At 46.7% G+C, this 13,528-nt stretch overlaps 1 protein-coding gene across 2 annotated transcripts in view; it reads right to left on the bottom strand.

Annotated features, from left to right (window-relative positions):
• GINS1 (GINS complex subunit 1) overlaps positions 1 to 12,849 on the bottom strand; it is a 37,059-nt gene extending 24,210 nt beyond the window's left edge. The window contains exons 1-2 of one of the 2 annotated variants that reach the window (XM_051834447.3): positions 12,258 to 12,849; positions 6,817 to 6,881 (exon numbers count right to left, since the gene is read on the bottom strand). In XM_051834447.3, the coding sequence (XP_051690407.3) occupies positions 6,817 to 6,881; positions 12,258 to 12,332 (140 nt within the window). In that variant the 5' untranslated portion in view covers positions 12,333 to 12,849. The remainder of the gene's footprint in view (positions 1 to 6,816; positions 6,882 to 12,257) is intronic. The other variant, XM_089307396.1, reaches the window with a different exon arrangement.
• Between the last annotated feature and the right edge of the window lie 679 nt (positions 12,850 to 13,528).

The raw sequence follows: 13,528 nt of genomic DNA, 5'->3' as shown, positions 1-13,528 counted from the left end.
TGTTTTTATCCACTTTTTGGAATTCCTCTCTCATGGTGACATAAGATATAAACCTAACATTAAGCTTCATAAAAGGATGGCCTTATGTCATGTTTTCATTCTATTATTTCACTTTCAGTGGGACTTGCAAATCCTTATTATAATAAGGTGTTAATTCACCTAACAATCATTCATCTAACAAATATTTATTGATCTCCAACTGCCAGATCTGTTCTACAAACTCCTGCCACCCTATGAAAGTAAGATTTATTTCCTACCTTGTGTACAATATGTTCTGGATTAGAAGGGAATACTACAAAGGAACACCCAACTATGGGGCAGGCATTTGGCTTAGCAGTTAAGTTATGACTTGGAAGGCCCACATCCCACATTGGATTGCCTGGCTGGAGTCCCAGACCCTCTGATTTAAATCCAGCTTCTTGCGGATGCACATCCTGGGAGGCATCAAATGATGGTTCATATATTTGGGTCCCTGACACCCATGTGGGAGACCTGGGATTAAGTTCAGGCTCCTGGCTTCAACCTAGCCCAGCCTGGCTATTCCGGGTATTTGGAGGGAATCAGTGGACAGAAGATTGTTTTGTCTGTCTCTATCTGCCTTTCAAATAAAATGAAAATAAATTAATTTTTTAAAATGTTTAAAAATACACCCAATATAACACCAGGATGATTTATTAAGAACAAATGGAATTCTTAAAAATATTCACACTTACACAAATTAAAAAAAATTATTTATTTTCACAAATAATTTTAACCAGAAACTGGGAACAATGATTGCCTCTCCAGAGAGAAAACAAGAGTGTAGGGCACAGAATTTTCAATCATGAAATTATAAATAGTAAATATATATATACAGGAAACACAAGAAAATCATTCCCTTTGGACCAAGAGATGTTAGGCTACCCCCAAAATACATCTTTGACAGTTTAAAAATCTTTATTTTATTTACTTGAGGTAGAAAGAGAGACAGAAACAGTGAGGCAGGGAGCTTCCATGCGCTGGTTCACTGCCCAAATGCCTGCAACAGACTGAGCCCTGGAAATCAACCCAAGTTGTCCACATGGAAAACTTGCATCATCACCTCCTGCTTCCCAGGGTGCATGCTAGTAGAAAGCTGGAGTTGGGACTGCAGAAAAGACTGAACCCCAGGCACTCCAATATGGGATGTGGGCATCTCAAGTGGCATCTTCACAGCAAATGCCTGTACCAGTTAACATGATCATGTTTCACCTAGTCCAGGTCACTTCTCTGGTCATCCGGATGACTAATGTGCCTCCCTCTCCTCTCACCTCCTCTACTCTGCTTCAACCTGCTGGTTCACTCCCCTAATCCTGCGACACATGGAGCTGGGTAGTCTAAAGCCAGAAGCCTAGAACTTCATCTGATTCTACCGTGCCCATAGACCCAAGTATTTGAGCTGTCACCTGCTGACTCCCAGGTGACGGGAAGAATTAGCTGACCAAACAGTAACCAGGGTAATCTTCTAAGACACAAACATGGGGCCGGTGCCGTGGCTCACTTGGCTAATCCTCCGCCTGCGGTACCGGCATCCCATATAGGCGCTGGGTTCTAGTCCCAGTTGCTCCTCTTCCAGTCTAGCTCTCTGCTGTGGCCCGGGAGGGCAGTGAAGGATGGCCCAAATGCTTGGGCTCCTGCACCCGCATGGGAGATTGGGAAGAAGCACCTGGCTCCTGGCTTCGGGCTGGCGCAACACTGGCCCTAGTGGCCATTTGGGTGTCGCTCCCCCTCTTCGTGGAGGAGCAACACAGGACCCTGCGCTGTTCTTTCGTCTGCTCGGCCCTCCCCGGGTTTTCTGCTGGTTCTTCCCGGGTTGGCTACTATCCCTTCCACCTCCGTGGAAGGGCAGTTCCCCCTGGCCGCATTCCCCACTTCCGCAGGGGAGCGGCACACCGCCGGCTTTCTCGGGGGCTGCACGGGTTCCCTTAGATGTTCCCCATAGATGTTCCTGGTGCATGCCGTCTCTCTCCTCCTTTATAGTCCTCCTCCGCCAATCCCAACTCGGCTGCCCACACGCCGAGTACGCTGCTCTCCAATCAGGAGCAAGTCCTACAGTTAATTGGTTGAACTGGAGGCAGCTGTGCGGAAGCTGTTTACTTCTCTCCCAGCGCCATATTGTGGGAGAGCAGATGCATAGAATAAGTCCCAATTCGAGCAACTCAGTCCAGTCCGGATTGCTCCCCACATTTGGGGAGTGAACAAACGGAAGGAAGACCTTTCTTTCTGTCTCTCTCACTATCTGTAACCCTACCTGTCAAAATTTAAAAAAAAAAAAAAAGACAAACATGCCAACACCCACCCCACCCTGGGGTCATCCTTAGCCACCTGCTAAGCTCCATCACACTGGCCTCCTTTAAGTGTCGGCTTCCTGAGCACCCTGCTCCTTTCCTTAGGGCCTTTGCAAACACCATTCCCTCTGTCTAGAATGTTCTCCTCCCACAAAGCCTCAGCTGAAACATCTCTTCCTTGAGAGAATACCCCTGACTCTTCAATCAAAAGTACATCTTCAATTTATTATTCTCTCTCCTAGCATTCTGTTAGCTTCCTTCAAAACATGCTTCCCAATCCACTGTGTCTGCAGTTAAAATCTGTCTCCTACACTAGCCTGTGAAAGTCCATGAACCGGATTCTAGATGGTGTTGTTCAACATGTGTGACATTATGACACACATATTTTGGGTTTTGTCCACAGTTCCCAAGGCAGTCCACTAAAATTAGAAGGTCTCTTCCCCAGAAGAATCACAGAAATGCTCATCCCCCTCCACCTTTGTGTCTTAGAGCTAACCATGAAGAAATTCTCTGGCCTGTTTGTCTGATAACAGATCATTAAGATCCCAATTTCAGAAGCAGTCCTGACCCATACCCCTCCTGGGCTTTCCTGGTCAATTAGCATTAGATCAGACCTTTTTGTCCAAACACATTTCTACATGGATTTCCACGCCTCAGTCATGCCAAAAATCTCCATGAAAGTCCAAAAGGGTAGAATTCAGAAAGCTTCCAGAGACTTGAACACATGCTGGCTCTTGGAAGGTGGCAACCAGATAGGGCATAGGAGCTCCACACTCCTTTCCTCCTACCCCACCCTGTTCATCTCTTCCTCCATACCCTCCATAATATCCCTTTTTTTTTTTCAATTTTTTTATTTGACAGATAGTGTTAGACAGTGAGAGAGACAGAGAGAAAGGTCTTCCTTCCGTTGGTTCACTCTCCAAATGGCTGCTACGGCCAGCGCGCTGCGCTGATCCGAAGCCAGGAGCCAGGTGCTTCCTCCTGGTCTCTCATACAGGTGCAGGTGCCCAAGCACTTGGGCCATCCTCCACTGCCTTCCTGGGCCACAGCAGAGAGCTGGACTAGAAGCAGCCAGGACTAGAACCCAGTGCCCAAATGGGATGCCGGCGCCACAGGCAGAGGATTAGCCAAGTGAGCCATGGCGCCAGCCCCCATAATATCCTTTATAATAAACTGGTAAAGGTGTTTCTCTAAATTCTGTAAGCTGCTCAAACAAATCAATCAAACCTTGCCGGTGCCGCAGCTCACTAGGCTAATCCTCCGCCTGTGGCACCGGCAGGTTTCTTTTCCCAGTTGGGGCACCGGATTCTGTCCCGGTTGCTCCTCTTCCAGTCCAGCTCTCTGCTGTGGCTCAGGAAGGCAGTGGAGGATGGCTCAGGTCCTTGGGCCCTGCACCTGCATGGGAGACCAGGAGGAAGTGCCTGGCTCCTGGCTTCGGATCGGCGCAGCGCACCAGCCGTGGCGGCCATTTGGGGGGTGAACCAATGGAAGGAAGACCTTTCTCTCTGTCTCTCTCTGCCTGTCAAAAAAAAAAAAAAAAAAAAAAAAAATCAATCAAACCTGAAGAAGGAGTTGTAAGAACCCTAATTTGTACCAGATTTGTCTAAGCTTCTGATAAACCATCTGAGGCTTGCCAGGGGCATCTGAAGGTGGAACAGGGGTAGAGGCAGAGTTGAGGACTGAGCCCATACCCTGTGGGATCTGATGCTGTCTCCAAGTGGAGAGTATCAGAGTTGAATTAAACTAAGGAACACCCATGGGCATTATTTGGCACAGTGGTAAAAACGCTGCTTGGAACACCCATGTCCCATACTAGAGTGCTTCTCTCTCTCTCTCTTTTTTTTTTTTTTTTAGATTAATTTATATATTTCAAAGACAGAGAGAGAGAGAGAGAGAGCACGAGAGAGCGCATCCATCTGCTGGTTCACTCCCCAAATGTTTGTCAATGGCTGGGGCTGGACCAGGCCAAAGCCAGGAGCCAGGAGCTTCTTCCTGGTTTCCCACCTGGGTGAAGGGGTCCAAGCCTGTGGGCCATCCTCACTGCTTTTCCAGGAGCTGGGTCATAAGTGGAGAGCCGAGACTTGAACTGGCACACATATGGAATGCCAGCGTTGCAGGTGGAAACTTAACCCACTACACCACAGCGCTAGCCTTCCATTCGCTGCTTTGATTCCAGCTATTACTTCCCATTACCTGGGAGACAGCAGATGACAGCTCAAGTACTTCGGTCCATGGGCATAGGAGAATCAGATGAAGTTCCAAGCTCCTGGCTTTAGACTACCCAGCTCCATGTGTCCCAGGATTGGGGAAGTGAACCAGCAGATTGAAGATCTGTCTGGCCAGCTGGCGCCGTGGCTCACTAGGCTAATCCTCCGCCTTGCGGCGCCGGCACACCGGGTTCTAGTCCTGGTCGGGGCGCCGGATTCTGTCCCGGTTGCCCCTCTTCCAGGCCAGCTCTCTGCTGTGGCCCAGGAGTGCAGTGGAGGATGGCCCAAGTACTTGGGCCCTGCACCCCATGTGAGAGCAGGAGAAGCACCTGGCTCCTGCCATCAGATCAGCATGGTGCGCCGGCCGCAGTGCGCCGGCCACGGCGGCCATTGGAGGGTGAACCAATGGCAAAAGGAAGACCTTTCTCTCTGTCTCTCTCTCTCACTGTCCACTCTGCCTGTCAAAAAAAAAAAAAAAAATCTGTCTGGCTATTTCTCTTTCTCTGCCTTTCAAATAAAATGAAAGTATATATATATATATATATTTTAATCAGGGGATATCCTGCTGGAAATGCACATCTGGATACATCCCTGTGTGTAAGGAAAAAGCCTTACACATCGAGTATCAAAAGTGATCTGTGCTGTAAGAGAATTGTTAAGAGAAACTGAGTCTCATCCTGTTTTGTTTGACACCATAGAAATACCACAGCCACTTAGCAGTACATGTGTGGGGATTTGAGTTCAAGATTTTACATTTGCCTTACAACTTACTGTTGAGGCTAAGTTCCTCATTCCATCTGTAAAGACTGCTCTGTCATCAAGGCTTACACAGTACTTGGAAAATGTCTCTGTCATCTTGTCAATATGCTATTGATTTCTACATCCAAGTAACTGATGAAAACATTTTACCTAATAAAGTCATAGGGGAAACCTCACATCCCAAGAACTTCTCTAGGTTGAGATCCTGAATGCCTCAACTTTGACCCAGACTTTAGTGTTCTTTTGTGTCTTACTCTCCATCAAGTCACAGGAACCTAGTAAGTTTGTCACATGGTCCAAATTTTCCATTGAGGCAACCACCATGCTCAGTTCTAAATATTTAATATTTATCTGGAAGCCTCTTTCAACAGATGAGAGCAGACATTTGGAGTACTAATTCTCAGTAAACAGCACTCAAGGTATCAGAAATGACTGCTGCTCTGGTTAAGTTTACAAAGTGCCCATCCTCCCAAGAGCAAACACACTAAAATATCTTTTTTTTTTTTTTTTTGGACAGGCAGAGTTAGAGAGAGAGAGAGACAGAGAGAAAGGTCTTCCTTTTTCCATTGGTTCACCCCCCAAATGGCCGCCACGGCTGGCGTGTTGCGGACGGCACGCTGCACTGATCTGAAGCCAGGAGCCAGGCACTTCCTCCTGGTCTCCCATGGGGTGCAGGGCCCAAGGACCTGGGTCATCCTCCACTGCACTCCCCGGCCACAGCAGAGAGCTGGACTGGAAGAGGAGCAACCGGGACAGAATCCGGCGCCCCGACCAGGACTAGAACCCAGGGTGCTGGCGCCGCAGGCGGAGGATTAGCCTATTGAGCCACGGCGCCAGCCTAAGATACCTATTAACAACAATGGAAACTATACATGGGCTGACACTGTGGTGTAGCCAATAAAGCCACAGCCTACAGTGCCGGCATCCCATATGGACGCAGGTTCAAAACCTTGCTGCTCTACTTCTGAACCAGCTCCCTGCTGTGGCCTGGGCAGCAGTAGAAAATGGCCCAAGTGCTTGGGTCCTGCACCCACATGAGACCTGGAAGAAGCTTCCTGGCTTCAGATCGGCTCAGCTCCAGCCGTTGCAGCCAACTGGGGGTGAACAAGAGAATGGAAGATCACTCTCTCTCTCTCTCTCTCTCTCTCTCTCTCTCTGCTTCTCCTCCTCTCTCTGTGTAACTCTGACTTTCAAATAAATAAATAAATCTTTAAAAAAAAAAAAAGAAACTACACTTTCACTGGGTTTTTATTTGTTTGTATTTCATGTCTTTTAGATCTGCTTTAATTTCTTCCAATCCCTATCAGTCAAACACTAACTATTTGTTAAGCACCTAACATATGCCAAGCACAGTTTAAGTCCAACAGGTACAGCACTGATCTGCAAAATCCTTCTAGACCCATGCTAATTTGTATACCTGGAACATGATTAGGCACACAGTTTAAAAAAAAAAAAAAAATCATCCAGAAACTGATCCTAGGTTATCTGATTTCAACATCTTATTTCTTAAATTGTTTTACAATATCAATCTTAATATAACTTACACATCAGATTGGTTTTGTTCATACAAAGTCTTCATCTCCTCCAGAACTTGTCTGATTCCATCCTCCTGAAACATATAAACTGATATTGATACACATTCATTTATTTCCTCTACCAAGTCTTGACATTCAACCACAAGGAATGAAGTACCAAAGAACTGATACATGCTGTAAGATGGATCAATCTTGAAAACATTAGGCTAAGTGAAAGACATTAAACACAAAAGGACAACTACTGTAAGAGTCCACTTATCTGAAATAATCTAGCACTAGCAAATTCACAGGGATAGCAATAGATTACAAGTTACCAGAAGCAGTGAGGAATGAGGATTATGGCTTAACAGTAGCAGAGTTTCTGTCTGGTGTGATGAAAAAGTTTTGGAAATAGATGGTGACAATGGTTAGACAGCAATGTTACTGTAACAAATGCCACTAAGGTATACAACCAAAAACAGTTAAAATAGAAAACTTTGTATTATGTACATTTTGCCACAGTAAAAAGGAAAGAAAAAGCACAATAAAAAAGAATGAACTTTTAACAGCACAGATAACATTAAGGGTAACCTCAAACACATTATACCAAGCAAAAGAAGCCAGACACACACAGTACATGCTATATAATTCCATCTGGCCCTTTACTGAAGAAAAAGTCTGCCAACTCCTGGCACATGTAAATCCAATAACATAAAATAGACAAATGTAAACTGCAGCCTTAGAAAGCAAATGTGTGGTTGCTTAAGGCTGCAGGTGGAAGGGAAATAAAACAGATCCTGTGTTACAGAAATCTTGATTAGGCTGCTGGTTGTAAACATGTATAAATTTGCCAAAATTTGAAAGTCTATCAAAATGTACATTTTGTTGTACATAAACTATGCCTCAATAAAATTTATAACAAAAAAATGAGTCCTAAAGAAGGAATAAGATTTAACAAGAGTATATAAACTTTTTAAAAAATATTTATTTATTTATTTATTTGAAAGTCAGAGTTAGGGAGACAGGAGAGAGATTTTCTATCCACTGGTTCATTCCCCAAATGGCCAAAATGGCTGCAGCTGGGCCAATCAGGAACCAGGAGCTTCATCTGGGTATCGCATGTGGGTTTAGTGGCCCAAGGACTTGGGCCACCCTCCACTTCTTTCCCAGGCATTAGCAGGGAGCTGGACTGGAAGTGAAGCAGCTGGGACTCGAACAGGCACCCATAGGGGATGACAGCGCTGCAGACGGTAGCTTAACCTGCTGAGCCACAGCACCAGCTCCAACAATTTTTTATTTATAGAAAACCTGTCTTAAAACGTTAATGTCAAAACCAAATAGTGTTTTTTATTTGTATTACAAAAATAAAAAGGCCAAAGGAGTTTTCTTGTTATCCACTCTGAGCAAATTTAAAATTTTCCCTTGAAGAGGTAGACATTTACTTGCTTGGAGATTAATACATCAGCCAGGACACCTGTATTTCATGTTGGCATGCCTGAGCTCAAATCCTGGCTCCAGATTCCCGCTAATGCAGACTCTGGGAGGCAGCAGCGATGGCTCAAGTAATTGGGCTCCTGCCACCCATGTGAGAGAGCCAATTGGAGAGGGCCAGCAGATGGGAACTAAGAAATAAATACATTTTTAGATTTAAAAATTTTTTTCTCTTGGAAAGATAAAACAGCATTCTGAAGTTCATAAATGGCACAAATTAGGTCTGTCGGCAATCCAAAAAGAAGATCCCAACTACTTTTCCCAATCTTTTTAGTCTCAAAATATGTACATTAGCAAAAATGCTTTGGAATACTCCCAGCACAATTATAAAATCAACTACCTAACCCTGGTCAAAAGATATAATCCTTGATGAAAATCGTAAGCATGACACCTCCCTTCTTTAACATCTGGTTAAAAAAAGCACTGCAGAAAGGTCTGAATCACTAGAATTACTGAATTACTAGAATTAAATGTTCTTTTTATCAGCAAATACTACTTTAAGGAGTGGTTGAAACTCTTGTAACCTGGGGCCAGCGCTGTGGCTCAGCGGGTTAACGCCCTGTCCTGCAGTGCCAGCATCCCATATAGACACCGGTTCAAGACCTGGCTGCTCCTCTTCCAGTCCAGCTCTCTGCTGTGGCCTGGGAAAGCAGTAGAGGATGGCCCAAATCCTTGGGCCCCTGCACCCATGTGGGAGACCCAGAAGAAGCTCCTGGCTCCTGGCTTCGGATCGGCGCAGCTCTGGCCATTGCGGCCAATTAGGGAGTGAACCAGCAAAAGGAAGACATCTCTCCTTCCCTCCGTCTCTTTCTCTCTCTCTCTCTGTAACTCTTTCAAATAAATAAAATAAATCTTAAAAAAAAAAAAAAGAAATCCTGTAACCTAATACTGTAACTTAATATCTGGATGTATAATAAAAAGGCAAGGTGAACCAACTCTGTAAAATATACACACTAAGTTTTCAGGCTTAGATTTTTATCTACTGTGGAAACTCTGTTCTGTGTCCCTAACTCAGAACGTAAGCCCCTGAGAATCCAAGTAATTTTCTTAAAAACAGCATTTTAAGAAAAAATGGACAGTTCTGCATTTGGCATGGGAGTAATCATTCTTCACTTTGCTGAACGTAGCACCTAATCACACACGAATCTGGAATGAACAAAGCAGAGCCCCAGCTCCAAAACCCTGACTATCACCTCTCCAGGAGAGATGATTCCCAAAAGTTCGTCCAGGCCTAGCCTCTCAGACCAGCTATGCCAGGGGCCAGCCTCTTCTGCAGGCTGCTGAGCCACCTATCCAGCAGGGGGGTTTGTCAGTGAAAAGCATTAATGGAACAAAAGGTGCAAAAGGTATCCCTCCAAACTAAAACCTCAAAGAGAATGATTCTACAACTTTCAAGATGCCAGATGCTCAAAGCAGGAAACCAATACTTAATATCTGATTGAAGGGATGGGCATTTGGCATAAGAGTTAATAAGTAAATGGGTTCAAGTCCCATCTGCATCTGATTCTAGCTTCCTGTTATTGAGCACCCTGGCAGGCAGCAACAGATGGTTCAAGAACTTGAGTCCCTGCTACCTGTGTAGGAGACCCAACTGAATTTCTGGCTCTTGGCTTTGCCTGGGCTCAGCCCTGGCTGTTTCAGGCATTTGGAGAGTTAACCAGTGAATGGCACATCTAAGTAAAAATAATCTTTTCTTAAGATTTATTCATTTTTTTGAAAGGCAGAGTTACAGAAAGAGAGAGAGAGAGAGATCTTCCATTCATTGGTTCACTCCCCAAACGGCCGAAACAGCTGAAAACAGAAGCCAGGAGCTTCTTCCAAGTCTCCCATATGGATGCAGAGGCCCAAGCACCTGGGCCATCTTCCACTGGTTCCCCGGGCACATCAGCAGGGAGCGGGATAGGACGTGGAGCAGCCAGGACTTGAACCAGTGACCATATGGGATGCTGGCATCACAGGTGGTGGCTTAACCCACTGTATCACAATGCTGGTCTCAATAATTTTTTTAACAAAATTAGAATAAAAGAGCTAAACTAAAGGTCTGAAGAGCCTGGTTCTGAGGACAGCCCGGCCCGCAGCTGTCTGGCCACGTCACTCTGCCTCTTTGGCCCATCTCCTTATTTGTCTGATGGCCTATAGAGTTCCTGGCTCTCCAGGCCCAGCAGGGAGCCATATTTTAGAGTATCTACAGCCTTGCATCCCAGCATCCCTACTGAGCTTCTTACTGCAGTCTCTAACTTCTGAGATAATTGTTCTGAAACTCAAAGAGCTACAGCCCGGAATCCAGGAAACCTGTATTCAAGTTAAGGTTCTGCTTCCATTGTACTGTAAATTCAGACAAGTCCCTTAACCTGACCTGTAATTTCTCTTGGCTCAGTTTCTTTGCGTGTACAATGATCTCATTGTCAAGCTACAAGCCTGACAAAACTCATCACACACTCTGTTGTTTACTCAGTAATCTGAGAATCCTCCGGAGATCCCGACTCCTCCCTCTCATTCATTATCTACCCCATCTCTACCCCTCTTCTAGTAGTTACTAGTCCTGTTTGTCTCAGGTCTCAGAAACCCAGACACTGAAGTCAGTGCCACTGACCTGACACAGTTCAGACCACACACCTCTCACCTGGTCTATTACTGCCACCCACAAACCAGGTCCTGGGCTCCATGCCTTCTCCTTTTCAGTCCATTCCCCATACTGCTGCCAGTTATACTGAAAACACAAAGCTTTCTGTACCATTCCTGCTGTGGTTTGAGTATCTGTCCCTCCAAACTTATAAAGGGATCAGTCCCCAGTTTTCTGTCAGTGCAGCTACAAGGGTGGAAATTTAATCCAATGACAGTGTTTACAGATGTGATATTGGTCTGGCATTGTGGCGTAGTGGGTAAAGCAGCTAGCTGCCTGTAACGCCAGCATCCCATAGGGTGCCGGTTCAAATTCTGAGTACTCCACTCCCAACCCAGCTCCCTGCTAATGTGCCTGGGAAAGCGGCAGATAGCCCAAGTTCTTGGGCCCCTGCCAGCCACATGGGAGACCCAGAAGAAGCCCCTGGTCCCAGCTGTTGCAGCCATTTGGGGAGAAAGCCAATGAATGGAAAATCTGTCTCTCTACAATCTCTACCTTTCAAATAAATAAATCTTTTAAAAAAATAAATAAATAAAGGTGGGATCCTTGGGAAGTGAGGAGATCAAACTAGGTCTTTAGAATTGAGCCCCCATGACTGAATCTTGGTGATTTTACTTTGATTTTTTTAATTTGAAACAGTTACAGAGAGGAGGACAGATAGTAAGCTGGAGAGATCTTCCATTCACCGGTTCACTCCCCAAATGGCTATAACAGCCGAAGCTGGGCCAGGCAGAAGCCAGGAGCTTCTTCCAAGTCTCCCACGCAGGTGCAGGGGCCCAAGCACTTGGGCCATCTCCCATTGCTTTCCCAGGCCAGCTCCGGCCGTTGCGGCCATCTGGGTTGTGAACCAGTGGATGGATGACCTCTCTGTCTCTACCTCTGTAACTCTTCGAATAAATAAAATCTTTTTAAAAAAATATCGTACAGGCTGGCTCAGCTCTTACTGAACGCCAGGCATCTCTCCGAGCCCCTTACCAACTTCTGCACGTCAGAAAACTCAGCACAGGAAGCGGAATACCTGCCCCAGTCACACCACAGCCTGCATCCCAGGCTGCTCCCAGAGACCCAGCTCAATGGCCACATTTCCACCAGGCAACCGGAACAACCAGTCTGCTTAAGCCACGGAGCAGCAACAACGCTCTATGCCGAAAAACCCTAGAACACTGTCAACAGAGAAATTCGCCACAGTCGCTGCAGGGCAGGAGTACGAAAGCGTTCCTTTCCCCGCCCGTGTCTCCTGGGACCCTGTACCCCAACTCCTGCAGCTGACTCGCAGCAGACACTGGGCAAAGTAAGCCGCCCACGCCCCCAGCCCGGCCTCTCCACGCGCCGCATCCCATCCCCTGCGCTCCCTCACGTTGAAGGCGGGCAGCTGCCCTTCGGGAGCACGGTGCAGTTCGCGGACCAACTCCATGGCCTTTTCGCAGAACATGGCGGATACACACACACACACCCCGGCCTCAGCGACCGGATCAACCGCCGGCTCCCAAGCCTAACGATCACCGGGACCCTCAGCTGCAGTACCACTACGAGAGCGCCAGCTCCTGGCCTCCGCCTCCGCGTTTCGCTTTGGCGCCAAAAGCGCAGCCAATGGGAACCCGCCGTCAGGTCTCCGGGACTACGGCGGCCGACAAGGAACATTCGTCTCTGCGGCGCAGCCGCGCTACAAGAAGGGCGGAGGGGTGGGGTGGAGCTGTGTCCCTTCCCCAAGGACGCTCCGGGGTCTGAGTGGACGGTTGTCCACGGTGGGTCTGAGCCCCTCGGTTAAGCAGGGCCGTTCCCTAGTTCCTCGGACGGCTGGCCGGCGTCCGGGCACCGCGCGGCTCGGGATACCCCCAGGCTCCGCAACTTCCTTTGAACCGTTTCCGTTTCATTCATTCATTCCTTGTCCTCTGGGTTCCCAGGGACGCTTCGCTGAGGTGAAGAGAGCCGGCTGACGTACGTGGTGTGCATTTTTTGTTTTTTGCATTGATATTTGTGACGCAGCGTTTCGTGGTTTCGCACTGCGAGTTTGCTTTGCTTTTTTTTTTTTTTATTAAAGCGAAACGGTCTTTGTTGTGACATGTATTTCGTCTGATTCTCCATATTATCCGCAAAGGTGGTTACTGAGACTCATTACCAATATGGAAACCTGCCGCAAGTCCCCCAGCCCCTAAGCTTTCGGTTTTCAGCTCTGCGGTGTCACTTTGATTTTTAAAGCAGTCATTTGAAAAAATCTATCCAAAATAAATAAATAATAGACATTTGTCCAGTGATGTCCCAGATGAACAAGAATTCAGTAAGACTTTTTGTAACTACGTGATGATGGAACACTTCTCACCAAATCGAGTCTCATGGGTCGGGAATCACCACTAATAGAAATTTCATCTTCTGCTAGCTTTTTTTTTTTTTTTTTTTTTTTTTTTTTTTTTTTTTTGACAGGCAGAGTGGACAGTGAGAGAGAGAGACAGAGAGAAAGGTCTTCCTTTGCCGTTGGTTCACCCTCCAATGGCCGCCGCGGCCGGCGCGCTGCGGCCGACGCACCGCGCTGATCCGATGGCAGGAGCCAGGAGCCAGGTGCTTTTCCTGGTCTCCCATGGGGTGCAGGGCCCAAGCACCTGGGCTTCTGCTAGCTTTTGAACAGGAATG

The sequence above is a fragment of the Oryctolagus cuniculus genome, chromosome 11, assembly GCF_051225735.1.
Source record: "Oryctolagus cuniculus isolate XC-2025 breed Fujian yellow rabbit chromosome 11, ASM5122573v1, whole genome shotgun sequence".
NCBI lineage: Eukaryota > Metazoa > Chordata > Mammalia > Lagomorpha > Leporidae > Oryctolagus > Oryctolagus cuniculus.
The sequence above is the reverse complement of the archived record's forward strand: the minus strand, read 5'-3'. Positions and strand labels throughout refer to the sequence as shown.